Here is a 25,754-nt window from a genome sequence, read left to right as displayed (position 1 = left end):
CGGGGGCCTCCGCCCCTCCCATGCCTTGTCAAGCGCCCACCTCAGAGCATGCCCGAGAGCCCCTGGTACTGGGGAGCTCGGAGAGGGAGCCCCCAGGCTAGAGGTGGGTGTCGCGGCCCAGTGGGCCCCAGAACAGGGATGGGGTCTCTCTGGAAGAGGCGGGGCAGCCCGGCCCAGCACGGGTGATACAGGCGCCCTGGGCCCCATAGGATCCCCAGCCCTCCAGCCCAAGGCTGCAGAAACCCCTATGGGGAGCACCCTGAGGGGAGGACTTATCCCTCCCCCAGCAGCCTCCAAGGCCCACCCCTTGCCTGAAGTGGCCACCTTCGTGACTCGAACCTCTCCTGGGAATTAAGTCTGGGCTGAGGCTCCTGGGAAGCAGAAGGAGAATGGGGGCAGTGAGAGGCAGGAGTCTTCTGTGCCCTGCAGGGTGGGGCACGCTGGGCAGGGAGGCGAGGAGCTGGCCCCTGACAGGCACCCTGGGTCTGCCGAACCCCTGGTACCGCCCTGATGGTCACCCAGCTGCCCTGCTCCTGAAAGGCCCCGAGGGAGGCAGGTGGCACCAGGCCATTGTCTCCCTAGCTTTGCAAGGCAGGTGGGGGCTCTCTCTGCCCGCGAGACAGGGCTGGCCAGCCGGAGGGGCCCCGGGGAGGCCACCTCCCTCGACAGGCTGAGCTTGAATCTTGAGATGCAGTGAGCATCCCTCCCTGGTACCTCCCAGCTGAGACCGCTCCGAGCACGGAAAGAACCCCCGCCGGAACTCCACAGCTTCTGGAACTGGCGGCTCAGCGAGTCTCCGGGTCGTCCTTCCCTCCTGCAGCTGGCTGTGGGCAGGAAGCTTCAGAGGTGGATGACGGAGGGGCGTGTGGGGGGATTGTTCTCTGCATTCTGCCCACCACTTATCTGGGGATTCCGCCCCCCACCCCCACCCCAGCACCCCAGTCCCTCTGCTGCCAGGCCCCGGTTGGCAGTCCTGGGCCTCCCTGCCCTGGCTTTACCCCTGCTGCCCCTCTCCCCGCAGCCAGGGATTTCTGTGAAAATGTAAGTCTCTACAGTGCAGCCCGACCCAGCTCAGCTTCTCTCTGTGACTTCCCCTTGGTCTTAGCAGAAGACTAGTGCAGAGGCCCAGCACAGCCGGCAGTCACTACCACCAGCAGCCTCACCTATGCCCCTCACCCCCTGTGCGTCTGCCGTTGTGTCTTTCTCACAGGCTTTCACCTGGGTCAGGCTCCCTCACCCCAGGGCCTTTGCACGTGCTTTTCCCAGCTCCTGGCTGACTCATCTGCCTTTGGGTCTTAGTAGACCCCCTGCCCAGTTTGCCCCGCCTGCCTCACCCTTTAAGTTTGTCAATCTAGCTCTGTTCGTGCCTGGGCCGGGACCCCCCCAAGGGTTCACCACTTGGCTGAATGCTGGGTAAAAGTGTCTAGAAATTTCCTGGATAGTGGGGGCAGAGGGCACAGACTAGGATGGGCAGGGATGGAGCCCTGGGCCCCTGGAGTTGTGTTTGGGTCTCCTCACTTGTCTAGGGGCCAGGAGTATGTGGGTGCCTGCTTCTGAGCCAAAGAGAAGGAGCCCCCCACCCTGCGTCCCCCTCCCCATGACCCCTCCCCCGCAGGCAGTAACTGGAAGGCTCCAACCCAGTTTGCATTCCCTTATTTGGTGTGTGTCCTGCCCCCCACCCCCACCCCCCCCCCCCCCATCCCAGCAGCCAGGGGCTCAGGTCTGCAGGGATGGGTGCCAGGCCCATCCCTTCAGGGGCTTCCAGCTGCTCCTGTCGCCTGCGTCCTAGAGGGGCTGCTGAGCGGCATCAGTCTGGCCCCCCTGAAAGCCTCTTCTCCCAGGAAGCCTTCTGTGCCTCCCCCCACCCCATAACAATTACAAGCTCCAGGCAGGGGCTGTACTTCCAGCCCAAGGGCCCGCAACAGACTCGTTCCAGGAGCCAGAGTTGAGAAGATAGCCCAGTTTTTGTGGGGGTGGGGTCAGAAGACCCCTGTGGACTTCGGGTCCCTAACCGCCAAGATGACCGCCAGCCCTGGAAGGGACCCTGCTTGCTGGAGGGGGGCTGATGTTTGCAGACAAGGAGCCCTTGGTATTGACCCCGGATGGGTGGTGGTGGGGGGCGGCGCGAGGTTACCCCGGCAGAGGGCAGCACGGTGATGACGGAGAAGCGGGACGTGGGGACCTGGTGACCAGGACAGCAGGAAGAGCCTCTTGGGGCAGCTCTCCCCTGGTCCCTTTGAGCGTGCACCACCGTCTTTTACCGTCTTTTATTCCTTGGTCATCCCCTGTGTCCCCACCCCAGCCCAGGGTCCGGCCTAGGCGTTCGGCAAGGGTGAGGCCTGGCGACCCCTGCGCCAGCGCGGACCCGGGCACCCAGCCTACGCCGCGGAGCATCTGTTGCCCGGCTGCCCGACCCGCGAGCCGTGCGGCGGGAGGGCAGGGGCGTCGGAGAGGAGCAGCGCCCCCTGCGGCCGGCGTGGAGGCGGTAGGGGCTGCGCGGAGGGGGACGTTCCCCAAGGAAGGGTCCCAGGCCGCGCCCGCCCTGCGTGGGGGCAGAGCCCTGATTTGTGCAGCAGGCGGCTTCTCCCCCGGGACGGCGAGGAGCGCGGCGGTGGCGCACTGATGGGAGGGGACCTCGGCGGTGACCTCAGGGGCGCCCCACCCCCGGCTCCTGACACCCGGCGGGGCTCGGGCGAGGGGAGGCCGCTTGGCGGCGCCTGCCCCCGCACGCCGGGTTCATTGGAGGCGTGACGGAACCCCCGACGCCCGGGGGCCTGGCGAGGCGCGCGCCGGGTCTGGGCGCGGGCAGGAGCGCCCTCCGCCGCCTTTAAAGCGGGCGCCCCCGGCCGCCCCCCCCCCCAGCCCCACCCCGCGGCGCGGCCCCGCCCCCTCATGCATATGCAGGTACGCGGGTGACGAATGGGCGAGCGAGCTGTCAGTCTCGTCCCGAACTTGTTGGCTGCGGGCGCCGGGAGCGCGGGCGCGCAGAGCCGAGGCCGGGACCCGCCGCCGCCGCCGCCGCCGCCGCCGCCGCTGCCGCCGCCGCCGCCGCCGCCGCCTTCGCCGCGAGGAAGGGAGCCGGGCTGGAGAACCGCTGCCTGCGAGCCGGAGCCGCCGCCGCCGCCCCGCGCGCCCGCCGCCCAGGCCCGCGTCCAGGCCGGCGCCCGCATCGCCGCCCCGACCCCGCCCGCCACCGCCGCCGCCGCCGCCGCTGCTGTTGCCGGCGCTCGGAGGGCGGGCAGGCGGGCTCGGGGGGGGGGGGGGCCGGCGCGGGCCGGGGCGGCGGGCGCGGCGCGGGGGGGATCCGGGGCGGCGATGCGGGCGCAGGCCCGGGGGCGACTGCCGGGGCGGCTGCTGCTGCTGCTGGCGCTCTGCGTGCAGGTGAGCGGAGGCCGGGGGGGCGCGGACGGGGCGCACCGGGCCGCCCCTCGGGGCCGGGCGGCACCGCTGCGGGCGCCCGCTGTTAGCAGCCCTCGAGGCTGCGCGGAGCGGCGGGGGCTCCGGGCGGGTCCCCCACCCCCCGCGCCCGGGCTCCCCGACCCCGGCCCGCGCCTCCACGCGCTCTCCCTCTGCCTTATTTTTAGGCGGCACGGCCCATGGGCTATTTCGAGCTGCAGCTGAGCGCGCTGCGGAACGTGAACGGGGAGCTGCTGAGCGGCGCCTGCTGTGACGGCGACGGCCGGACGACGCGCGCGGGGGGCTGCGGCCACGACGAGTGCGACACGTACGTGCGCGTGTGCCTCAAGGAATACCAGGCCAAGGTGACGCCCACGGGGCCCTGCAGCTACGGCCACGGCGCCACGCCCGTGCTGGGCGGCAACTCCTTCTACCTGCCGCCGGCGGGCGCCGCGGGGGATCGGGCGCGGGCACGGGCCCGGGCCGGAGGCGACAAGGACCCCGGCCTCGTCGTCATCCCCTTCCAGTTCGCCTGGCCGGTACGTGCCCCCCCCCCACCCCTTCCCGGTCCCAGCCCTCCCCTCCTTCGGCGCCCGCCGCCCCTCCGGCACCTGCGGCCGGGCCCTACATGCCGACTGCGCGCACCCGGACGGGGAGGGGCCGGCAGGGGGCGCCGCGCGGCGGGCCGACCCTGGGCGCGTGCTCCGTGGGGCTCCGTCCGCGCCTGGCCACGTGGACGCGCGGGGGTCGCGGCAGGGGCGGGGCGGGAGCGGGGTGGCCGCGGCCCGCGTGCGCGGCAGCCTTCGGCGTGTGCCTGCGTCTCCTTGCGCGTGTCTGTCTGGGGAGGGGGGAGGCGAGGCGAGGCGAGGCGCGGCGCCCGGGCCCGGGCAGGCCGCGGAGGCATGTGCGCCGCGCGTGCTGGGGCTGGTCTGGGGCAGGCCCTGGCGGAGCCGCCCCGGGCCCGTGGCCAGCCTGCGCCCGCCCTGCTGTTTCCTGGATGCCCGGGGGTGGAGGTGGGGGGCAGCCCTGGCTGGCCCTGGAGGACCCAATGTGCGAGTGTCGGCGCACCCCTGCTGCTGGCCCAAGGACACCCCTGGTGTTGGGATCTTCCCGGCACCGTCTATCTGGGGGCTTTTGGTTTTGTTTTATTTTGTTTTTAAGGGGGTCAGTGGGGGGCAGGCTGGCTGAAAAGTGGGCTCGGGAATGCTGAGAGGGATGTGGTCCAAACCTGGGGTCTGCTCTGGGGCTGGCAGGCAGGGGGATGTGCCCGAGTAGTTGGGTGAGCCAGCGGAGGTCTCCTTATGCACCAGGTGACTGGTCCCTTTCTGAAGCAGAGCCTGTCCCCTTCCCCCTTCCCCCACACTCAGGTTTCTGCTGCAGGTCTGGGTGGGGCAGGAATGAGAGAAGGCCCCAGAGAGCACCCCAGTGTGCAGGAGCTGGTGGGGGCCGCTGAGGTGGGCTTGCTAGAGGGTCTGGGAGCGGGGAGGGGTGGAGCAGGGTGCCAGGCTGTGACTGAGGGCCCCAGACCATTGGCCGCACCAGTGTCCATCTGGTGCCCTGGTCCTGGGAGAGATTTGGGGTTAAGGCCAGGCCGGCCAATGTTGGGTCAGTAGGACCTGCCTGTGGGGGGGCTGGGCCCCCTGCCTCACCCTGCTCTGAGCCTTGTGCTGATACCTCTTCCTAAGCTTAGGCCAGGCAGCCTTCCCTGCTACCCCGTCTCTGCTGCTTTCTGAGCTCCGCTGGCATAGGAGGGATGGCGGGGGTCCCCTCTAGCCAGGGCCCCGTCCTAGCGTCCCTGGCTGGCCTCTGGGGTCTCCCTTGACCTTGGGGCCTTGGGTGGGAGCTGTGTCCCTGCTGGAAAAGGCAGGGGCAGGCATGGGAGGGCTCCAGGCAGTTAGGATCTGCTCGGCCCCCTCACCCCCACAGCCGTGCAGCAGGCAGGTCTGAGCAGGGCCCGCAGCCTGTCATCTGCACTTGGGCCTGAGCCAGCGTGGCTCCAAATCGCTACCTGAGGATGTGTTTTCTGCTCGAGTTGGCAGCAGTGGGGGTGGGGGGCAGGGAGGCCTTGGAGGAATGTGGCGGGCCGGCGCGTGTCCCTCATGGCTCTTGGCCCCACGGGCTGGCCAGGGGCGGGATGGGACAGGGCAGGGAGCCCCGGAGCCTGGGCACTGGGTCTTTGGTGCCGTCTCCCCCCACCCCGCCTCCCGCTCCGAGCTGGCTCCCTCAGGTGCTCAGGAGGGGACGCGCTGTGAGGTGGCCGGGGCCGTGGGCTCGCTGCATGCTCGGGGGGCGGCTTCCGCGTCTCCGCTCCCCGCCGACAGTGCATCCTGGCCGCCGTGTGCAGCTGGTTTGGTGATGCCAGCGCCCTGGTATTTCCGCTCCGCCGCCGGCAGCCCCGCGGCCACGCTGCCTGGCTCTGCTGCAAGTTCGGTTCCGTCCTGTGAGCCGGGGCGCGTTTGGAATCGTATTTGGGTTTCCTTTGGGAGGGTTGCGGCGGGGGCAGGGGGAGGCCCTGCCCAGGACCAGCTTGGACTCTTGGGCATCCTGGAGTAGGGCTGTGAAGAGGGCGTTGAGCTGGGGAGGTGAGGGAGCCAGCTGCCAGTGCCGCCCCCACCCCCGCCCCCGGAGACAGGAGGACAGGGAGCTAGTCTGGGCTCTGCACCCCCCCCCCCCCCCGCCCCGCCCCGTCAAGTTGCCCTGGGCCCGTCCTGAGCCCTCGCGGGCCCTGAGCCGGCCGCGTGGGGCGAGCCGTCTGTAGCGCGTGCTTGCGGGTTGGCGTCGGGCTCGGTGTTTGGGGACAGGCGGGCCCAGGGTTTGGGAGGTGGGGGTAGACCTGCCAGGATGTGGCCCACGCGACGCACACCTCCCACTGGCCCCCCAGGAGTTCGGTGACTCCTTGTTGTCACTGGTGCTGAGCCCGTGGCGGTCAGGATGGAGGCCACGTTTGGTCACGCGTGCCTGTGCGCGTGTGTGCACGTGTGCCACCTCTGGGTGTGGCCGGGAGCCAGTGCTGGCTTTGGAGGGGCCTGTGGGTGGTGAGCTCAGAGCAGCTGGCTGCTGGAGGGGCCTGTCCTGAGCAAGGGGCCAGCAGGAAGCACACCCCTTCCTACCTGGCCCAGGCCCTGGCACTTGGCACCCCAGAACGCCACCCGTAGGCGTCTCTTGTCGTACACGTCGCGCGTGCAGGGAGGCGACTGTGTGTGGCTCGCTGGAGACGGGCCTGGGGCTGACCCTCACAGTATAGCCACCTGAGCTCTCGGGCCGCTGCAGGACCCGGTGCGGGGCCTTCCCGCCTGTGAAATGGGGCGATGGTGGGGTCTCACAAGCGGGGGGGGGGGGCAGGGCTGCCCTGTGGGCTCAGGCTCGTGGAAGCCCCCGGGCTGCTCCCTGGCCTCCCCCGTCTCCTCTTCTCCACGGGGAGCCCACAGAAAGAAGGCCAGAGTCCCAGAGGGTCCCTGGTGTGCTCAGGGCCGTGTGTAGGGACTGTGGCCGCTGAGGGAGGGCCTGGTGGGATGTGAATACAGGGCCTGACCCTGCTGCGCCCAACTGCCGCGGGAACCTGTCGTCTGTGTGCTTCCGGCCCAGGATTGCCAGGCTAGGGTCTGTGTCCGGGAGTACCGCGGCTGCCCTTGGTGGGGAGCCTCCATCCCTCCTGTGTGCCCTGCCCCGAGGACCCGAGGGCTGCCGTGGGCCCACCCCCGGAGCGCGCTGGGGCTGCTTTCTTGAGCCATCCCAGAGGGGACCAGGGGCTTGCTTGGATGACACTCGGCAGGCCGCACCCTGCTCTGCACCTGGTCACCTGCTGGTGTCAGGGGTCTCGTTTGAGGCTTTGGTGTGGGGGCGGCAGGGCGGGGCTCTCAGTGCCTGGAGGGGCCGCGCCAGCCAGTGGAGGGCTCGGAAATGGACAGGGGCTTTGTCCTCAGGCTTTGAGGGGGTGCTGGCTTGGGGAGCAACAGGGATGCTAGAGGGCCCGTGGCGGGGCTTTGTGGGGGGCTCTGTCAGCTGTTCTGTGGTGTGCGGACGGGGGTTGGGGGGGTGTGCAGGCTGGCCCAGTGAGGGGACGGAGTCAGGCCGGCAGACAAGCCTCTCTAATCTCCAGGCCTGAGCTGGGGTCCCCATCCCCAGACCCCGGGTGGGGAAGGCCTGACTGGCGTCAGCACGTCATGGGCTTTGCTGCGGGGATCTCGCGAGGTCCACGTGACACGGCACTGGGAGACCCCGGGCTGCCGGCGACCTTCACGGTGAGGGACTGCGGGTGGGGCAGGTGGGGCGCACCCAGGCAAGGTGTGGAGTGCGGGTGTCTGAGTTGCTGTGTGGGGCGGACCTGTGGTCCATTTCTCGGGCCTCGCCTTGGGGGAAGGTGGCCCCCTCCCCCTCTCCTTAGGGACAATGGCGGCAGAGGCCTGGGCCTCTCCAAGGCTCAGGTTTCAGGAAATGTATCTGTGCTTAGAGCTCCTGGCGCCGGCTCCATGGGGGGGCTGGGTTGCTGATGCGGGATGCTGCGGGAAGAAACCAGTGCCGGCCTTTCTTGGCCACGGGGTGTGGTCCATGGGTCCCGTGTCTGCCCTGTGCGGTTCCCATGCCTTTGGGCTGCTGTCCTGTCAGCCCCGTCCGAGGGTCAGACGAAGGCTTTGGGCCTGGCCTTGGGGGTCTGAGCTGGGGAGGGGTAGTCAGATGGCCGGGCCGGGGGTCTACCTGTGTGGTGCAGGTGGGTCAGGGCAGTCCTTTGGGAAGGGGTGTGGTGGGGCCTTCGGGGACTACGGCCAGGTAGCCGGATGGGCCTCTCGGGGCCAGGCAGGCAGGTGGCCCAGCTGAGGCTGGCCTGGGAGGAGGGACGGGGGCTCTCTGACTGCTTGCTCGGGGCCCCCCTCCCGTCCTAGCTACCACTGCCCAGCCCTCATCGTCTCTGCCCCATCCCTGGAACCACGGGAGACCTTATGAGCCTCTGGCTTGGACCTATCGGCTCTCCTGTTCTCTGGGGACTTGGGCGACAAAACCCTGTCCTGGCTCACACTGCACGTGTCAGGAAGCACGGGGACGAGAGGCTGCCGTTGGCATTGGGGAAACTGAGTCTTGGAGGCCAGCCCCATAGAGGAGAGGAGGCTGGGGGCCCAGCACCGGGGGAGGTGTGGGTGCTGTCCCGCCTGCTGGCTCAGGTTCTCTCTGGATGACTTCCTGTTGTCCGTGCGCAGGGAGCCCAGCTGGCGGGCGGGTACGCATCCCTGTGGGAGCAGGTAACTGGAGCCCTGGGCGCGGACGAAGGTGGTGGTAATCCTACCTGAGCTTCTGGCGTGGGGGCTCTGGGGAGCCAGGAGGAGCCCCCTGCTCACCTGGAGCCCAGGTGCTCGTCCTGCTGGTGGACTTGACCTGCAGCGGTGGTCACAGCCCCCCCCCCGCCCCGAAACCGGCCTGTCCTCTCGTGCCCGGCCTGTGGCTCCCTGCCCCTGCCTGCACCCACCCTCGCAGACCACTCTGCACAGTGGCCAGAGCGGTCACTACAGCCCTGCCGGGCGGTCTGTGGCCTCCCTGCCCCCTCCAGCAACCACTCGTTTCTCTCGGCATCGGCGCCCGAGCTGGTACGGGGTCTGTGACTAAGCACAGCCTGATAGCCCGTGTGCACACCCCTGCTCTCCCAGCCCCGCGGGCCTACCGTGCGCTTCCTCCTGCTCAGGGTGCTTCCTGATTGTCTGCGGCCTCAACCCCAACATCTCCATTTCCACAGCCTGCCCTGATCCCTGTTTAGAACGGCACCTCGCCCCTGGGTCTCTGACTCACCCATTAGTAGTAGGCCCATGCCTGGTGCATGCTCGATGAATGAATGAATGAATGAATGAGTGAGTGAGTGAGTTGGGTGGAGTGAGGTCTAGGAAGAGCTGGGTACTCTAACTGTCAGCACGAGTGGGAACGGCCAGGGGAAGGCTGGCCCGAGGGTGGCATTCTAGGCAGAGGGAGGGAGCTGTGTGTACAAAGGTCCAGGGGCAGGGTGGGCAGGCTGGGGTGGAGGCAGGGCAGGGACTGGGTGGTTGGGAAGAGGGCAGGAGTCACGGGGAGCCCCAGGAGGGCTCTGAGCATTGGGGAAGACACACAGCCCTGGGGGTCATCGGGGCTCCCATGGATGGGGGTGTGGAGGCCCCAGTGGCTGCAGGTAGCTGGCTTGATGGAGGTTGGTAGGGGGCATGGGGAGTGGGTTTAAGGGAGACTCCAAGATGTGCGACCGAGAGCCTAGTGACAGCCCAATGTGGGCGGAGAATGTTCTAAAGGGGTGGAGGACGGCTCCTGGGTGGGTGTGAGGTCCCGTGGGGCATCCAGGAGGCTCTGCTCAGGGCAGAGTCAGCAGTGTAGGTAAGGCTGGGAACAGCTGGGGGTGGTGCGGTCTCTCTGGAGGGACGGTTGCAGGCCTAGAGTGGGGACGAGGAGAGGGTCCCCGAAGGAGGGCTGTGCCCCGGGGACCCGGAGGCTGTGGGGGTGGCTGGGTGTGGCAGGCAGTCGGAGTGGGGCCGGGGTCCAGGGAGGCTGGGGTCTGTCTCTGGCCAGAGTGTGCTGACGGGTTGGGGCATCAGCGGGAGGCTGCTGGGCTGGGGGAACAGCCCACGCGGTGGCCTTTGGCCGTGAGGTGTGTGAGTTCCCCGGCACGGCCAGACCACAGGGGCGAGAAGGTGGGGGGTGCCAAGGGTGGGATGAGTCTGGCCTCTCCCGCGTGGCCCCCCACCTTGGGGGGGAAGCCACCAGCCTGTGGCCACAGAGGCGGCCCTGTGCCACGGGCCCCCAACCCAGGGCAGCCAGGGCTGGATGGAGGGGTGTTCAGCATGTTCATGGCTGGTCTGAAGAGGGCTGAGCAGTGTGCATCCGGGAGCACGGAAGGCCCTGGGCGGGAGGAGCTGGGCCCCTGCGGCTGGAAAGCACACCTGCGCTGGACAAGGGCAGCACTGCTGGGGTCTCTGCCGCCTCCGGTGGAGAGGGTGGGTCCTGAGTTCACTCGGTGACATTCCCCATCACATTGTACTCGAGGACCAGAGGTTCCTGGGAGGAGCGAGTGGGGAGTGACATCCGTGGGCAGTCCCCGAGCCTCAGTTTCCCCATCTGTGCAGTCAGGGCCCCTCCCTTCTGTTCTTTGGATGGGGCAGGTTTGTGGGATGTGTGCCGTTGAACCGTGCACCTGCTGTGGCCTGGGGGCAGCTCCGGGCCCTGGTAGAGGGGCAGCTGGGGCGGTGACAGGGCATCGTCCCTCTCGAGTCTCCGCTCGCAGAAGGCCTCATGTTTTGCGGGCCCCAGTGAGGTGCCCAGGGGTGCTCCTGCCCGTGGGACCCTGGTCTGTGTGCCAGCCCCCAGCCCACTGCCCCGCTCCTCCTGCTGACCCAGCTGGGGTAGCTGCCTAGGTGTGGGCCACTGGGGCTGCAGGAGCCCAAGTCCCCAGAGCCTTCGTGGCCTGGAGGGGCAGCTTCCGCCCCCTGGGTCATTTTGGGGCCTGTTGAGATGTGGCACTAAGCCACTCCCCAGAGCGGAGGAGTGAGGCGGGGAGGGCGCCGGGGAGGCAGAACCGGGACAACCCCAGGGGCAGAGCTGGGGCACTGGGGAGGGGAGGTGGCCAGGGTGGGCCCCGCCTGGTCCCTGACTGCCTGCCCCTGTGTCTGCAGCGCTCCTTCACCCTCATCGTGGAGGCCTGGGACTGGGACAATGACACCACCCCGGATGGTGAGTCCTCTGGGAGCCGGGTGGCTGGGGCAGCCAGTTGCCTGCAGGGCCTCCCTCAGGACACGGGGAGGCTACCCTCTTTAGCCAGATGCGTGTGGCCAGATTCCCGGTCCTCTGCCTGCTGGGGACAAAGACCCATGAGCCTGTACCCCAGGGGTCTAGTGTGCTGTCTCCCCCTTTGCCCTGGCTGCTAGAAGCTCTGCCACATTTGTGATGTGCAGAGCTGTGCCTGGACCCTGACCCCAGTCCTGGCTTCTTCCGTTCTGTTCTCCCGATGAGATGTTTTCCCCAGGGCCATGTCGGGCGCATGGCGGAGTGGGCGTCCCTGAGAGGCTCTCTGCATTTGCGGCCCCTCCTCTGCCTTTGTGTCCTGGAACGTGGGGGCTCGCTGGCCCTTCCCTGAGGCTCACATGCCGGCCGGCCGGCCGGCCTGTGCGTGGGGTCTGTGGGCCTTACGGTGACAGGGCAGAGGGCAGGAGCCGTGCAGGTGGCAGGGGTGAGCCGATGTGTTTGTGAGCAGCGTGGGCCTGCGTGGTGGGGGGTGACGAGGTTAGCGAGGCCAAGGTCAGGTCACGGAGGCCGCGTGGGCCCCCCTGAGGATGCTGGCCTTTTCCTGGAGGCAGGATCGCGCAGGCCACCGCACGTAGGGTGGACTGTCTGGCCAGGTTGGAGGCCCGGGAGGAGGCCGCTGGGTGCTAGGCCCAGGGGCGGCCTGTGGGGCGAGTGGGGCCCTGGCCACCCGAAGGTAGACGTCATGAGAGAGGGTGGGGTCGGGATGGCCTGAGGAGCAGGCAGGACGGAGGGCCATCGCTGGGATGGATGCTGTGAGGGTGATGTCGCGAGGGCCCTCGGGTCCCCCGTCTGCCCGGAGGGCCCCGGGCTCAGGGCAGCGGTCGGTGGGGACCGGGTAGGTGTGGGGACGGGTCGGCCGGGCACCTTGGCCAGATGGGCTCAGTGGGCTGTGGGCTGTGAGGCCAGAGCGGGAGTGCTCCCCAGGCCCTTAAGTGGTGCAGCGGGAGGGAGAGTGAGGTGCCTGTGGCTCCCGAGCCTCTCGTTGCGGAAAACCCCAAATCGGAACAGAAGCGTTGGGGGTGGCTTCCCCCGCTCTGTGTGCCCACGGCTGTCAGCCTGCCCCCCCCTCACCCCCTCGTGGCTTAATTGGAAGTGAGGACCAGCTGTGGGGTCACGGGACCCACGTGTGTCTCGGGGCGGGAGAAGCTTTGTGTTAAGACAGTGTGGGGGGAGGGGTGGGGGGGACGAACCCTCGACAGGGAGGGCAGTCCGGCCGGCCCCGCCCCTGCAGAGCTGTGGCCCCCCCCCCCCCCCCCCGGCCCCGCAGCCCCCGCGGCGGCCCGGCTGGCGTCCCCGTGGCCCCGGCTGACTCTGCCGCCCCCCCAAGAGGAGCTGCTGATCGAGCGGGTGTCGCACGCGGGCATGATCAACCCCGAGGACCGCTGGAAGAGCCTGCACTTCAGCGGCCACGTGGCGCACCTGGACCTGCAGATCCGCGTGCGCTGCCACGAGAACTATTACAGCGCCACGTGCAACAAGTTCTGCCGGCCGCGCGACGACTTCTTCGGCCACTACACCTGCGACCAGTATGGCAACAAAGCCTGCATGGACGGCTGGATGGGCCAGGAGTGCAAGGAGGGTGAGTGCCGGCCGGGTAGGCGGCACTCGAGGGGCACGTGGGGGCGGGGGGGGGGGGGTGCGGCGAGGGGGCAGCCCGTCGGGGCGCCGGGCGGAGGGCTGCAGGGTGCGGGCTGGCGGCGGGGCTGGCCTCGGCTGGCACCTCTCACGTGCTCTCTGTTCACAGCGGTGTGTAAACAGGGGTGTAATCTGCTCCACGGGGGGTGTGCCGTGCCCGGGGAATGCAGGTAAGTGCCTGGGGGCGATGGCGGTCCAGCAGGATGTCAGGGACAGAGCCGATGCCACGCGTGTCCTTGAGCCCGGGTGCGTGTGTGCTCCTTCAGGATCCTGTGGCAAGGGGCCCGTGGCAAGGGCCCGAGGATGGGTGCCCTCAGCACAGCAGGCACACGGGGCACCGGGGCTCATGCTTGTGGCTGTGCAGGTGTCCCGGAGTGGATTTGAAGTGGGGTCTGAGAAGACGAGTGGGGGGCTGGGGCGGGGGGGGGGGCGCAGGTCTTCCAGCCAGAGTTGCTGAACAAGGGAGCTGCCGTGACTGAGGCCGCCGGCCTTGGGCAGAGCCGGCAGGGCAGAGAAAGGGAGGCGGTGCTGGGGGCGGTGTCTCTCCTGTTCTGGGAGACACCGCCAAAGCAGAGGGATGGATGTGGAGAGACCCAGCCTGAGACACACGTGGGGAGACACACGTCGTAGCACACGCAGGACAGGCTTGAGGGTCTAGGGCACCAGGACGGGACACAGGACGCGCTGGGGGGTCGCAGGGGCACCAGGACAGAACACAGGATGCGCTGGGGGGTCGCGGGGGCACCAGGACGGGACGCAGGACGCGCTGGGGGGTCGCGGGGGCACCAGGAGAAGACACAGGATGGGCTGGGGGGTCGCAGGGGCACCAGGACGGGACACAGGACACGCTGGGGGGTCGCGGGGGCACCAGGAGAAGACACAGGATGGGCTGGGGGGTCGCGGTGGCACCAGGAGAAGACACAGGACGGGCTGGGGGGTCGCGGGGGCACCAGGAGAAGACACAGGACGGGCTGGGGGGTCGTGGGGGCACCAGGACATGGCACAGGACGGGCTGGGCATCGAGGGGGCCCCAGGAGAGTGAGAGATCCTGTCAGCCTCCTGCAGACAGGGGAAGCCAGGGACAGGGTCAGGGGGCAGCAGGCAGACAGAGGGGCGGGGGGGCGGGGCGGCTGGAGGGCCCGGGGCCTGTGACTTGGAGGGGGCGTAGGACGTAGAGCAGGGCCCCGGTACGGCGTGTGAGCGAGGGTGGGCGCAGAGGTGCACGGGCAGCCTGGGAGCCGGCTGTCCGGGTGGACGTACTCAGGGAGCCCCTGGGAGGGGCTGCCAGTTGTGGGCCGAGTAGGTGGGTCGGGGTGACGGTGGCCCTGCCCTGGCCGCAGGGTGCATTGACCCCAGGGCCTCACTCTGGGGGCGGGTGTGCTGTCACGTGCGTTTCATAGACGAGGATGTTGAGCATGGGGAAGTCACTTCCCCAGGTCACCCAGTGTTGAGTCTGCACGGGAGGGTGCGGTTTGAGAGCTGGCTGGCTCGGGAGACGGAAAAGGGGGGACCCCTCTGTGTGTCCTGTGGGGGTTCCAGCCTGGGAGGCAGTGTGAGGAGAGCCCGGAGGGTCCCAGGGCAAGGTGGGGGGTGCAGGCCCCCCACCCCGCCGAGCCGTATCCTGGGTCCGCCTGGGGCAGGGCCATGCCCTGCAGCCCTGCCCTCTGGCCTGTGTGATGGGTGTGAGCGTGGGGACCGTGGGCAGACCAGTCCATGGGGAGGGGTGCGGCCGGGGTGCAGCAGGGCTGCCCCCTGGTGCCATGCACCGCCTCGATGCCGCGCCAGCAGCCCTTGGTGGCCAGTGACCGGGCGACCAGGGTGGGAGGAAGGTGGGAGAGAAGTGGATCTTTTCCCACCCCCCTCCTGCTGCCGTGGGCTGTGGGGAGCAGTAGGTGAGCCCCCCACCACCCCTGTGGGTGGAGCGCAGCTGCTGCTGGTGGCTCAGGGCTCAGGTTTCAGTGCAGGACACCCCCCCCCCCCCCCCCCACCGGATGCTGCGGGAATGGCTCTGCCTTCCTGCCGCCTCCTCCCTGGGCTTCTGGAGCCACAGGCCAGGGAAGCCAGGGAGGGTGGGGCCTGGTGAGCGCTGCCCCACCCAAGGCTGAGAGCACATCCTCGGGACCTGCGGGGTCCTTCCTGGCGGGTGCCCCGCCCCCAGCCCCGGTCCCCTCACGTCACCTGTAGGTAGGGAGGATTCTGGGTGAGGACGTGCAGCCCATGCATGCACAGGCCCTCCTGGCAAGTGGGGGCTGGGCGGTGGAGCCCCTCTTTCCAGCCTGGGTTTCCCCGTGTCTTGCCTGCTGAGCCTGTCGGCATCCCTTGGCGGTGGGTCTTGTGGGCAGCTCAGGAAAAGGCCACCGCTCCTTCCTTTACAAAAATAAACTCACATGGCAGGTGCCAGCACGGAGGGGACGTTGCCTCGATGACCGTGCCATGACCTTCCTGTTCTAGGAAGGGGGCCCCCGGGAGGACTGTCCAGAGCCTGGAGGGTAGCCCGCTGATCCCCGGGGTGCACTGCAGGACAATGGGCTCTTTCTCCTGACTGCAGTGCCCCCAAGTCAGGCTCAGCTCTGGCGGGGCCATACCTGGGATGGGACTGCACCGGTGGCCTGGGTGCCCTCTGTGCCCCAGCCGCCTGCCTCTCCTGAAGGACTTCCCAGAGAGAGCGCTGGCCCATAGCGGAAGGCGGGGCTAGGCCTGGGGTCGTGGCCTCGGAGCCAAGAGGCCTCTCTGGGCTGTTTGCCAGGAAGCGGGTGAGTCCTCCTGGGTCAGGAACTGCTCTGAGTCTGAGCGTGGCCTCTTGCACTGCTGGCTCAGGGCCGGGGGTGGGCCTCTGCATCCCCCATCTGTGAGATGGGTCTTCGACAGGGTTTTATTGGCAGAGTGGTTGCTGCCCTTGAGCTGCAGGTGAGGTCACACGCTGTGCCCGGGGTCTCGCAGGGGGGCTGAGCCTGGAGCTCTCCCCTGGTGTCCCAGCAGCCCGCCTGGCCCCGGGTGCCGCCCAGCCTTGGCAGCTCCTGGAGCACTTGGGCTGGCAGCGTCGCTCCTGGGGTCCCCGCGGGGCCTTCCTTTCTCAGCGCCTGCTCTCGGGGCCCTGCTCAGGGGTGAGTCCCAAAATAGCTCGGGGGGGGGAGTGGCTGGGCAGCTGCGGCCGGCCATCCGAGGCCAGCGGCCGGGAAGTGCCCGTGACGGTGCGGGCTGGCTGGCGGGCTGTAACCCCCGCCCGGCGCGGGGCCTGCCTCGGTTCAGAGGCCGAGGCCGCCGGCCCCCCGGGGGTGGCCCACGTGACTGCGCCCACGTCCGGGCCTCCCCGCAGTGGCCACGGCTCCTGGCGTCCACCCTCCCCCACCGGGCCTCGTGCCTCTCGGCCTAATGCAGGTGCAGCTACGGCTGGCAGGGGCGGTTCTGCGACGAGTGCGTCCCATACCCTGGCTGTGTCCACGGCAGCTGTGTGGATCCCTGGCAGTGCAATTGTGAGACCAACTGGGGCGGTCTGCTCTGCAACAAAGGTAGCTGGGCGAGCGGGGGCAGGCTGGGCGGGGCAGGCCAGGGGGCCGAGGCGGGGGCCGTCCTCTGAGTACCCTACCCTCGCCTCCAGACCTGAACTACTGCGGCAGCCACCACCCTTGCACCAACGGGGGCACGTGCATCAACGCCGAGCCCGACCAGTACCACTGCGCCTGTCCCGATGGCTACTCGGGGAAGAACTGTGAGCGGGGTGCGTCAGGGGCCAGCTACGGGCTTCGGGCGGGTGCCCGGGGAGCCTCGCGGGCCCCGTGTCTCTGGTCTCTCTGCAGTAGGCATCCTCCGACCCCCAGCTTGGGGCCTCGGGGAGGAACACTCGTGGAAGGGCGGGGGGCCTGGGCTGCCGGCCTCCCCCAACCCCCCGCCTTCGGTTCCCCGTGCAGCCGAGCACGCCTGTGCCTCCGACCCGTGCGCCAATGGGGGCTCTTGTCACGAGGTGCCCTCTGGCTTCGAATGCCACTGCCCATCAGGCTGGAGCGGGCCCACCTGTGCTCTCGGTGAGTGCCCCCGCTCAGATGGGTGGGGCTCCCGCCTGGCACCTGGGGGCATCTGAGAGTGGGGGTGGGCTGGCGCTCCAGGGCGAGGTGGGGTGGTTGAGTCCGCACATGCTGTCGTGGGCCTGGTGGTCAGGAGAGGAGTGACAGGAACACCGGGGCCCAGAGCCCCGCCACCTCCCCACGTGGCCCACACCCCCACACACTCCCTCCGTCCCTCCGCAGACATCGACGAGTGTGCCTCCAACCCCTGCGCGGCAGGGGGCACCTGCGTGGACCAGGTGGACGGCTTCGAGTGCATCTGCCCCGAGCAGTGGGTGGGGGCCACCTGCCAGCTGGGTAAGCGGCCCACGGGGCCCTCGCGTACATGGACTGTGCTCCGTGCATGTGGCTGTGGCTGCTGGTGCTGCTGGGGCTGCGGGGGCCAGGTGTGGGGCCGGTGGGGCTGAGCCCCTTCGCTCCCCCTTGTCTCCTTCACAGACGCCCATGAGTGTGAGGGGAAGCCGTGCCTTAATGCTTTTTCTTGCAAAAACCTGATTGGTGGCTATTACTGTGATTGCGTCCCGGGCTGGAAGGGCATCAGTGCCACATCAGTCAGTATGGGCGGGTGGGTGGTGCCAGGTGGGCGGGGCTGCGGAGATCCCGGACCCTGCTCGTGACCCCGCCCCTTGTCCCCAGACATCAAGGACTGTCGTGGGCAGTGTCAGCACGGTGGCATCTGCAAAGTAAGACGCGCACCCGTGGCGGAGGCCGAGGGGAGGGGGGCGGGCAGGAGCTGCCCCGGGGGGTGGCCTGTGGAGGCTCACCGACCCCTGCTTTGCTCACCCTGCCCCAGGACCTGGCGACCGGCTACCAGTGTGTGTGCCCACGGGGCTTCGGCGGCCGGCACTGTGAGCTGCAGCTGAACTCGTGTGCCAGCAACCCCTGCCATGGTGGCCTCTGTGAGGACCTGGGGGACGGCTTCCGCTGCCGCTGCTCCAAGGGCACCTCGGGGCCGCTCTGCGAGGTGAGGCCTGGGGTGCAGCCCCGGGGGCTTCAGGGGCATGCCGTCATCCCAGGTCACCCAAGTGTGCGGGACAGGCCGCAGTTGGGCTGCATGCAGCTCTGGACGGAAACCCAGCCTCGGAGCCTTGGGTGGGGCCGGGACGGTGGCGGGGGGCGGGGGGGGGGGTCGTAGGGTCACTACCTGTACTGACAAGTGTCTCCTGATGGGGCGGGCCCGGGTTCTCTACCTGTCTACCTGTCACTGTGACTGGAATGATCTTCATGTGACAGAGGAGCCCTGGGTGGGATGGGGTGCCCCAGGGCGTGCGGACCCGCACTGTCACGTGTGTCTGAGCAGGGGTGGCTGACATCCCTGGTGCCTCGTGACGCCGCCTTGCGCTGACCTGCCCTGGCCTTTGGGGCTACAGACGCGCCAGGGGCAGGGCTCCTGACTGGCGGGCCTCCTAGGGCCCCTGGTGCAAGTCCCGCCTGTACTGGTGGAGCCTGGTGGTGACGCTTTTGGGAAAGACCCGCAGACTGGGCTTGGCGTGGCTGTGGTGGCTCTGGAGGGGGTCAGGAGCCGGCCTTCCTGCCAGCAGGAGGGGTGAAGCCGGATGCTGCCTGGCGAGGCAGAGGAAGCGGGCCCCCCTGGAGGCCAGGGCGGTAGGAGGGGCCTGTAGCCTGCAGGTGTTTCCGTCCAGCTGACTGGCCTGGACAGTGTCGGGTGGGCGGTCCTGCGGGCTCCGGCAGCGGACGCCTGGGTGTGCAGGCTGAGCAGGGCCTGGGCCTCCGGGATTCTTCGGAGGGATACGAGGCCTGGCTGTCTCCCAGGTAAGGGCCCAGCCTCCACAGATGCTCCCCGCCCTCCCCACAGGTAGACATAGACTTCTGTCAGCCCAGCCCCTGCCAGAACGGAGCTCGCTGCTACAACCTGGAGGGCGACTATTACTGCGCATGCCCTGACGACGTGGGCGGCAAGAACTGTTCTGTGCCCAGGGAGGCGTGCCCGGGCGGGGCCTGCAGAGGTGGGGCGGGGCCTGCGGAGGTGGGGCGGGGCCTGCGGAGGTGGGGCGGGGCCTGCGGAGGTGGGGCGGGGCCTGCGGAGGTGGGGGTGGGGTGGGGCCTGTGGTTTGCGGGGTGGCGGGCACACTGACCTTCTCCCATCTGCTGCAGTGATCGATGGGTGCGGGTTTGAGTCGGAGTCCAGAGTGGCGGGCAGGGCCCCTTCTGGTGTATGTGGTCCCCACGGACACTGCGTCAGCCTGCCTGGGGGCAACTTCTCCTGCGTGTGCGACAGCGGCTTCACGGGCGCCTACTGCCATGAGAGTGAGTGGCCGCAGGCCGCGTTGGGCGGGACGGGCCGGCAGGGACTCCCCCCCCCCCCCCAGCTCACTGCCGCCTCCCGCAGACATCGACGATTGCCTGGGTCAGCCGTGCCGCAATGGGGGCACGTGCATCGATGAGGTGGACGCATTCCGCTGCTTCTGCCCCAGCGGCTGGGAGGGCGAGCTCTGTGACACTAGTGAGTAAGCCCCCCGCCCCCGCCCCCCTCCCAGGGGCTCGGCAGCTCACTCAGTGGTGCCCAAAGGGGCCTCTGTGTGGGGTGGGTGGGGGGCTCCACGAGTGCTTCCGACCCACCCCCGCCCCTCCCTCTCTCCCGGGTCACCTCCGCACACCCCCACGCTCTCCCTGACCCTCCCTGAGCGCCGGCGACCCCCGCTGACCGGCGTCCTCGCCCCCAGATCCCAACGACTGCCTTCCCGATCCCTGCCACAGCCGCGGCCGCTGCTACGACCTGGTCAACGACTTCTATTGCGCCTGTGATGACGGCTGGAAGGGCAAGACCTGCCACTCGCGTGAGTGCCCGCCGGGCCCCTGCCGCGCTGGGGTCTGCCGGCCGCTCTGGGCACTCCCACTGAGCGGCCTGTGTGCCCACAGGCGAGTTCCAGTGCGATGCCTACACCTGTAGCAACGGTGGCACGTGCTATGACAGCGGGGACACCTTCCGCTGTGCCTGCCCCCCGGGCTGGAAGGGCAGCACCTGCAACATAGGTGAGGAGGCAGGGCTCCGGGGCGCGCTGGGCCTTGGCCCCGCCCCTGGGCCTGCTCCTGGCCCCGCCCCCGGCCCCGCCCCCGGCCCCGCCCCTGGCTCCGCTTCCAGCTCTGCCTGGCATGGCCCGGTCAGGGACGTGAGTGGACGCCTCGTGCCTGCCCAGATCAGATGAGAAGGTTCTCTTCTTTTTCTTCTTCGCAGCCGAGAACAGCAGCTGCCTGCCCAACCCCTGCGTGAACGGGGGCACCTGCGTGGGCAGCGGGGACTCCTTCTCCTGCATCTGCCGGGACGGCTGGGAGGGCCGCACCTGCACGCACAGTGAGCTCGTGGGTGGGGGCCGCGGGGAGTGAGTGGGTGGAGGCCTGTGGGGTGGGAGCCCACCTATGCCCCAAAGCCCTGGTGCCCCCCAGGACCTGCAGTGTCACTTTTGGCCCCCCACCCCCAGCTCGTTAGCCTTGCCCCCGATCCCCATGTGTCCTGGTGGGGGTCAGCCTGCCGCTCTCTGAGGCATTCTCCCGGATAGGCTCCTCTGTGACACCTCTTCCTGGACCCGCTGCCCTGGCCCCAGTGCCCTCAGCCTGCTGGCCTTGTCCAGTGGGCTGGCCCAGGGGGTGCTGGGGGGTGGATGCAGTGCTGACCTTCCTCTCTTTCCTCAAACACAGATACCAACGACTGCAATCCCCTGCCTTGGTGAGTGGCGGCCCTGGAGGCTGGCTGGCCCAGGGGCGCTCGGCCTGCCGGGGGGGCCCCCCCTGACGCCCGCCCTCTCCCCTGCAGCTACAACGGTGGTGTCTGCGTTGACGGGGTCAACTGGTTCCGCTGCGAGTGTGCCCCTGGCTTCGCGGGTCCCGACTGCCGCATCAGTGAGGGCCCTGGGGCGCCTGGGCGGGTGGGGGCTGTGGGGCCCCAGCCCTGGGAGTTCCTCCCAGCCTGGCCCGGGTGTCGGGAGTCCGGGGCCACAGTATCTGTGAACCGGAAGGACGGCACGACCGGTCACTTTCTGCCCTTGTTCCGGGCCTCAGTCGCATGTGTCTTGCTGACGGGCCCTCCCTTTGCTCACTCCCATGCCAGCAGCTGGGGGCTGCTCTGTAAGGGGCTGGTTCCCCAGAGGCTTCTGTCCGCCTCAGTCCAGAGGCGAATGGAAGACGACGGTGCTCGTCAGAGCCGGGCTGATGTGATGGTGCCGGGGCCAGGCCCAGTACAAAGGCCCCACAGAGCGAACCAAGGCCCGAGCTGGCCGGGGGGGGGGGGGGGGGGGGGGGGGGGGAGGCTCCTCTCCTGGCCCGGGGGTCCTCCTGGGCCCTGCGTGTGGTCACTGGCCCCCTCACTGCCTCCTGAGCCTGGCCACTTTTCCCTGCAGATATCGACGAGTGCCAGTCCTCGCCTTGTGCCTACGGGGCCACGTGCGTGGATGAGATCAACGGCTATCGATGCAGCTGCCCGCCAGGCCGGGCCGGCCCACGGTGCCAGGAGGGTAGGTGGGGGGCACCTTGCCCAATGGGGTCATGCCAGGTCGGGACGTGGATGGACTTGGCCTCCCAGGGCCAGCCTGCCGACGACTCCAGTTTTTCTCTCCTCAGTGATTGTCTTTGGGAGGTCCTGCTGGTCACAGGGTGTACCCTTCCCACACGGGGGCTCCTGGGTGGAAGATTGTAACAGCTGCCGCTGCGTGGACGGTCGCCGGGACTGCAGCAAGGTATGGGGGTGCCCCCAGAGCTTCCCCGGCCGGCCTGCTGTCCCAGTACCCCTGGCCCAGGGGGCACTGTCACCTTTCTGTAACACTGACGTTCTGCCCGTGACACTAGCGTGCTGGTGCTGGGGCCGGAGAGCCGTACTCCCCACCTCTGCTGGGCCTCCTGGGAGGAAGGTCTTCCCTCTTGATGTGCAACTGGGGAAACTGAGACTCTTTTTAGGCTCCAGAAGCCCCCAGCATGGGCCTTGCCTAGCCTCGTTCTTCTTTGGGCCCCCCTGTTCCGGTGGGGGTCCTTTCTGGTTCTGCGTTCATCCTGGGAGGCCGTGGCGGGGCAGGGCACAGCCCCGGGCCTTGCTGGTCCCAACCGCGTCTTTCTTTCCTGCACGGTGCCCGTGTCTGTTTGCGGGTCCTCATCTGCGTGCCCCTGTGTCTGTCCTTCTGTGTGCCTGCCTGACCCAGGTGTGGTGCGGGCGGAAGCCTTGCCTGCTGGCCGGCCGGCCCGACACCCTCAGCGCCCAGTGCCCGCCAGGGCAGCGGTGCCAGGAGAAGGCCCCCGGCCAGTGCCTGCAGCCGCCCTGCGCGGCGTGGGGCGAGTGTGGCGCCGACGAGCCCCTGCTGCCCAGCACCCTGTGCTTGCCGCGCTCCAGCCACTTGGACAACAACTGTGCACGCCTCACTTTGCACTTCAATCGCGACCAAGTGCCCCAGGTGAGCGGTCCGGTCCCGGAAGGCGGGCGCCCCGGGCATCTGCACAGCCCCGACATCTCCGTCCTTTCTCAGAGCGGCCGCTCAGAGGGCCTGAGCGACCGCTCGCTCAGGGATCCTGGCCCCATGGGGTCGGACGACGGGGGCGGGGGGGTTGAGCCAGGAGACTGGGAAGGGGGCTCAGGACGGGTGAGGCCCCCTTCCCGCCCTGGGCTGTGTCTGGAGCTGCTGCTGGCAGGCGGGTGAGTGAGGACTGGGCGCCTCCAGGCCCCCCCCCCCACCCCCGCCCCGACTGCCGGTGGTGGGTGCAGGAGGGGACTGGGAAGCCAGCTCCCTCCGGGACCCTCCGCATCCCCGCCCTCCTCCTTGTGGGGCTGTGAGCTGTGGCCTGCCTGCCACGTGCCCATGGGGCAGCCTCGGTCCCCAGCCCCCGGGATCCCCCTCATGTGCCGCTTGTCTCTCTGCCCAGGGCACCACCGTGGGCGCCATCTGCTCCGGGATCCGCGCCCTGCCCGCCACAAGGGCGGTGGCCCGTGACCGCCTGCTGGTGCTGCTCTGTGACCGGCCGTCTTCTGAGGCCAGCGCAGTCGAGGTGGCTGTGGTGAGCACCGGGCAGATGGGGTGGCCGCCCCTGCCCGCTTTCCCCTTCCCAGGGTCCCGCCCTGTCTGTCGTCTTGAGGTGCTGGGTCCGAGGGCCCGGGCCAGGCTTGCCCTCAGGTGCAGGGGACGGGGGCTGACACGCACACTCAGGAGTCCGTCCCGGCGCAGCTGTGTGTTGTGGGAGCCGGGCCCCTCATGCGCCCTCGCGGGGGCTGACGGGTAGCATGCACAGCCAGGCTGGCAGCGGGAGGGGCCTGAAGGGGCAGGAAGAGCCAAGAAGCAGCTCCAGGTTGGGGGTCAGTGGGGTCAGCTTCTCAGGGAACGGGAGCAAGGGTGTGGGGTGGGGTCAGCTGTTCCATCTGTGGAACTGGAGGAAGGGTCTGCGGGCGAGGGGCGCTGCCCCCTTGGGGCCTCGAGGGAGAGCTAGGTGGAGGTCCTAGGAGGCCGGGCTCAGCTGCAGAAGCAGGTCCCGGGAGCCTGCCAGGCACCGGCTGTCAGCCCCAGGGATTTTGGAGGCAGCGCGGGTGGATGGGCGGCTGGGATGTCGGACTTGGCTCACGGACTTCCCAGGTCTGGCATCTGAGGCCGCGGAGGCCCGGGCCCCGGGCAGGGGTCTCTGGAGCTGTGGGCGGCTCTGAGTGAACAGCAGATGAGGCCCGGAGGCGGTCCTGAGAGGGAAGGCCAGCGGCCAGCGTCCGGGGTGGGCAGCGGTAGGGTAGGGCAGCGGGGTTTCTCCCGGGCGAGAGTGCGGGAGCAAGGAGGTCCCTGCGGCTGTGGGCCAAGAGCCCTCCCCTGGAGCCCCGACTCCCAGCCGTGGGGCCGAGTCCAAGAGGCGGGTTGGGTGCCCAGCCGGGCAGGGTCTTAGGTGGTGATGCTCAGGCTTCGCTCGGTCCCCTGCTCTGCCTGTGTCGTGTCCCCCAGGGTCTGTGCAGAAAGGGTGCCCCCTGGCTCAGGCCACCCTGGGATGTGCAGTCCGGACCCCAGGCAGGTGTCCTCGGGGCCTTGCTCTGGGCCCGGGGTGGGGATCAGGTGTAGGCTGGTAGCCGGGAGGCTCGTGAGGCTGAAGTGGAGGGGGAGACACGGAGAGAAGGCGCAGTAGTCTCCCGGGGTGCTGGCTACTCGGCGCCCTTGGGGTGGTGCAGCGGGCAGTGACGTGTTTGCGGAGCCCTTGAGACCTGGGGCAGAGCCAAGTGGGGCCGGACGCCTTCCTGGGAGGGATGGCCATCCTTGTTCCAGGTGCGAGGGGGTGGGGGCCCAGCCCACCTTCCCCTGAGCCCGGCAGCTGCGGTCGCCCCGACCGCGCGATTCTCCTCCAGTGAGTCTCCCCACAGGAAGCCCTGGGGGCTCCCGGTCCCCGGCCCGCGGCCACTGCATGCACCCCGGCGACCGTCCGGGAGCCTCGGCGCTCCCTGGCTCTGCACAGCCCAGGCGCGCGGCCCTGGCCCGTGCGGTGAGTGGGGTCTGTCGCGCTGTGTTTTGCCGCAGTCCTTCAGCCCCGCGAGGGACCTGCCCGACAGCGGCCTGATCCAGAGCACGGCGCACGCCATCGTAGCCGCCATCACCCAGCGGGGCAACAGCTCGCTGCTGTTGGCGATCACCGAGGTCAAAGTGGAGACGGTGGTCGTGGGCGGCTCTTCCGTGGGTGAGCAGGGGGCCGGGGGGAGGGGGTGGCTCAGGGGTGGGGCCGGGCGGAGGGGGGCGGGGTGGGGCGGAGCCCGGGGCGGCTCGGGGGCGGGGCCGGGCAGGGGGTGAGGGGCCGCAAGTTCCCGCGGCCCTCCCCTCCCCTCCCCTCCCCTCCCCTCCTGGTGGTCCCTCCGCTGCACCTGCCACCCGCCCTCCCAGCCCTGCCCCCGGGTCCCTCCCCATAAGGCCGGAGCTGGAGGAGGAGGCCCCCCCCCCCCCTTCAGCCGGCCGGCCCTCTCACGGCCGCGCCCCTCCCAGGTCTGCTGGTGCCGGTGCTGTGCGGCGTGTTCAGCGTGCTGTGTCTGGCGTGTGTGGTCGTTTGCGTGTGGTGGACCCGGAAGCGCAGGAAAGAGCGGGAGAGGAGCCGGCTGCCGCGGGAGGAGAGCGCCAACAACCAGTGGGCCCCTCTCAACCCCATCCGCAACCCCATCGAGCGGCCGGGCGTCGGCGGCCACAAAGACGCGCTGTACCCGTGCAAGAACTTCACGCCGCCGCCGCGCCGGGTGGGCGAGCTGCTGCCCGGGCCCGCGGGCTGCAGGGCAGGCGGGGGGGAGGACGACGACGACGAGGAGCCCGGCCGTGCCGAGGGTGACTGCCTGGAGGCCGAGAAGTTCCTCTCCCACAAATTCACCAAAGACCCCAGCTGCTCGCCCGGGAGGCCGGCCCGCTGGGCCTCGGGCCCCAAAGTGGACAACCGCGCGGTCAGGAGCACCAGTGACTCGCGCCCCGCCGGCCCGGAGTAGGGCGGAGGCCAGCCCTTGGGGCGCGACCGGGACCCTTCACCGGGCGCCACACCACCCGCCAGATGGAAGGAGGCCCAGGCCGTGTGCATAGTTTCTTTATTTTGTGTAAAAAAACACCAAAAACCAAAAACAAATGTTTATTTTCTACGTTTCTTTCACCTTGTATAAATTATTCGATGACCGTCAGGCGGAGAACAATGGAGTATTCTCGGATAGTTGCTATTTTTGTAACGTTTCTGTGTGTCGCACTCGCTGTGTGGCAGGAGAGAGCAAAGGGTGTCTGTGTCCTCACCAAATTGTCTGTTCGTTAGCAGAGGTGGTGCACTGTTTACAGAATCTTCCTTATTATTCCTCATTTGGCGTTCTCGGTGGCTCCAGGCCGAAGAGCCAGTGGGACCTGTGGCTGTTGATGTGGCCCATGGCGTTGGTGGGACAACCCACGGCCGTTGGCGTGCCTCATGGCATTGGTGGGACCCGCG

At 69.1% G+C, this 25,754-nt stretch overlaps 1 protein-coding gene across 2 annotated transcripts; it reads left to right on the top strand.

Annotated features, from left to right (window-relative positions):
- Positions 1 to 3,315: 3,315 nt before the first annotated feature.
- On the top strand, positions 3,316 to 25,422 carry JAG2 (jagged canonical Notch ligand 2). Of its 2 annotated transcripts, XM_042990730.1 has the most exons (26): positions 3,316 to 3,381; positions 3,585 to 3,935; positions 11,031 to 11,088; positions 12,488 to 12,739; positions 12,905 to 12,965; positions 16,174 to 16,304; positions 16,394 to 16,513; positions 16,704 to 16,817; positions 17,040 to 17,153; positions 17,295 to 17,411; positions 17,493 to 17,539; positions 17,650 to 17,820; positions 18,673 to 18,823; positions 18,972 to 19,124; positions 19,207 to 19,320; positions 19,541 to 19,654; positions 19,737 to 19,850; positions 20,053 to 20,169; positions 20,514 to 20,541; positions 20,629 to 20,714; positions 21,212 to 21,325; positions 21,432 to 21,547; positions 22,004 to 22,252; positions 22,719 to 22,850; positions 24,335 to 24,491; positions 24,791 to 25,422. In XM_042990730.1, the coding sequence occupies exons 1-26, from the start codon at positions 3,316 to 3,318 to the stop codon at positions 25,273 to 25,275; spliced, it is 3,732 nt and encodes a 1,243-aa protein (XP_042846664.1). In that variant the 3' UTR covers positions 25,276 to 25,422. The 2 variants fall into 2 exon arrangements, with proteins under 2 accessions (XP_042846664.1, XP_042846663.1); XM_042990729.1 differs by lacking the exon at positions 17,295 to 17,411.
- Positions 25,423 to 25,754: the final 332 nt, after the last annotated feature.

The sequence above is a fragment of the Panthera tigris genome, chromosome B3 (assembly GCF_018350195.1).
Source record: "Panthera tigris isolate Pti1 chromosome B3, P.tigris_Pti1_mat1.1, whole genome shotgun sequence".
Taxonomy (NCBI): domain Eukaryota; kingdom Metazoa; phylum Chordata; class Mammalia; order Carnivora; family Felidae; genus Panthera; species Panthera tigris.
The sequence above is the reverse complement of the archived record's forward strand: the minus strand, read 5'-3'. Positions and strand labels throughout refer to the sequence as shown.

Bases quoted from the DNA above. Each gene is read 5' to 3' on its own strand.
- JAG2 (XM_042990730.1), top strand. From the start codon at position 3,316: ATGCGGGCGCAGGCCCGGGGGCGACTGCCGGGGCGGCTGCTGCTGCTG. The intron at 11,089-12,487 runs GTGAGTCCTCTG...CGCCCCCCCAAG, and splicing joins CAATGACACCACCCCGGATG to AGGAGCTGCTGATCGAGCGG. The intron at 21,548-22,003 runs GTATGGGGGTGC...TGCCTGACCCAG, and splicing joins GTCGCCGGGACTGCAGCAAG to GTGTGGTGCGGGCGGAAGCC.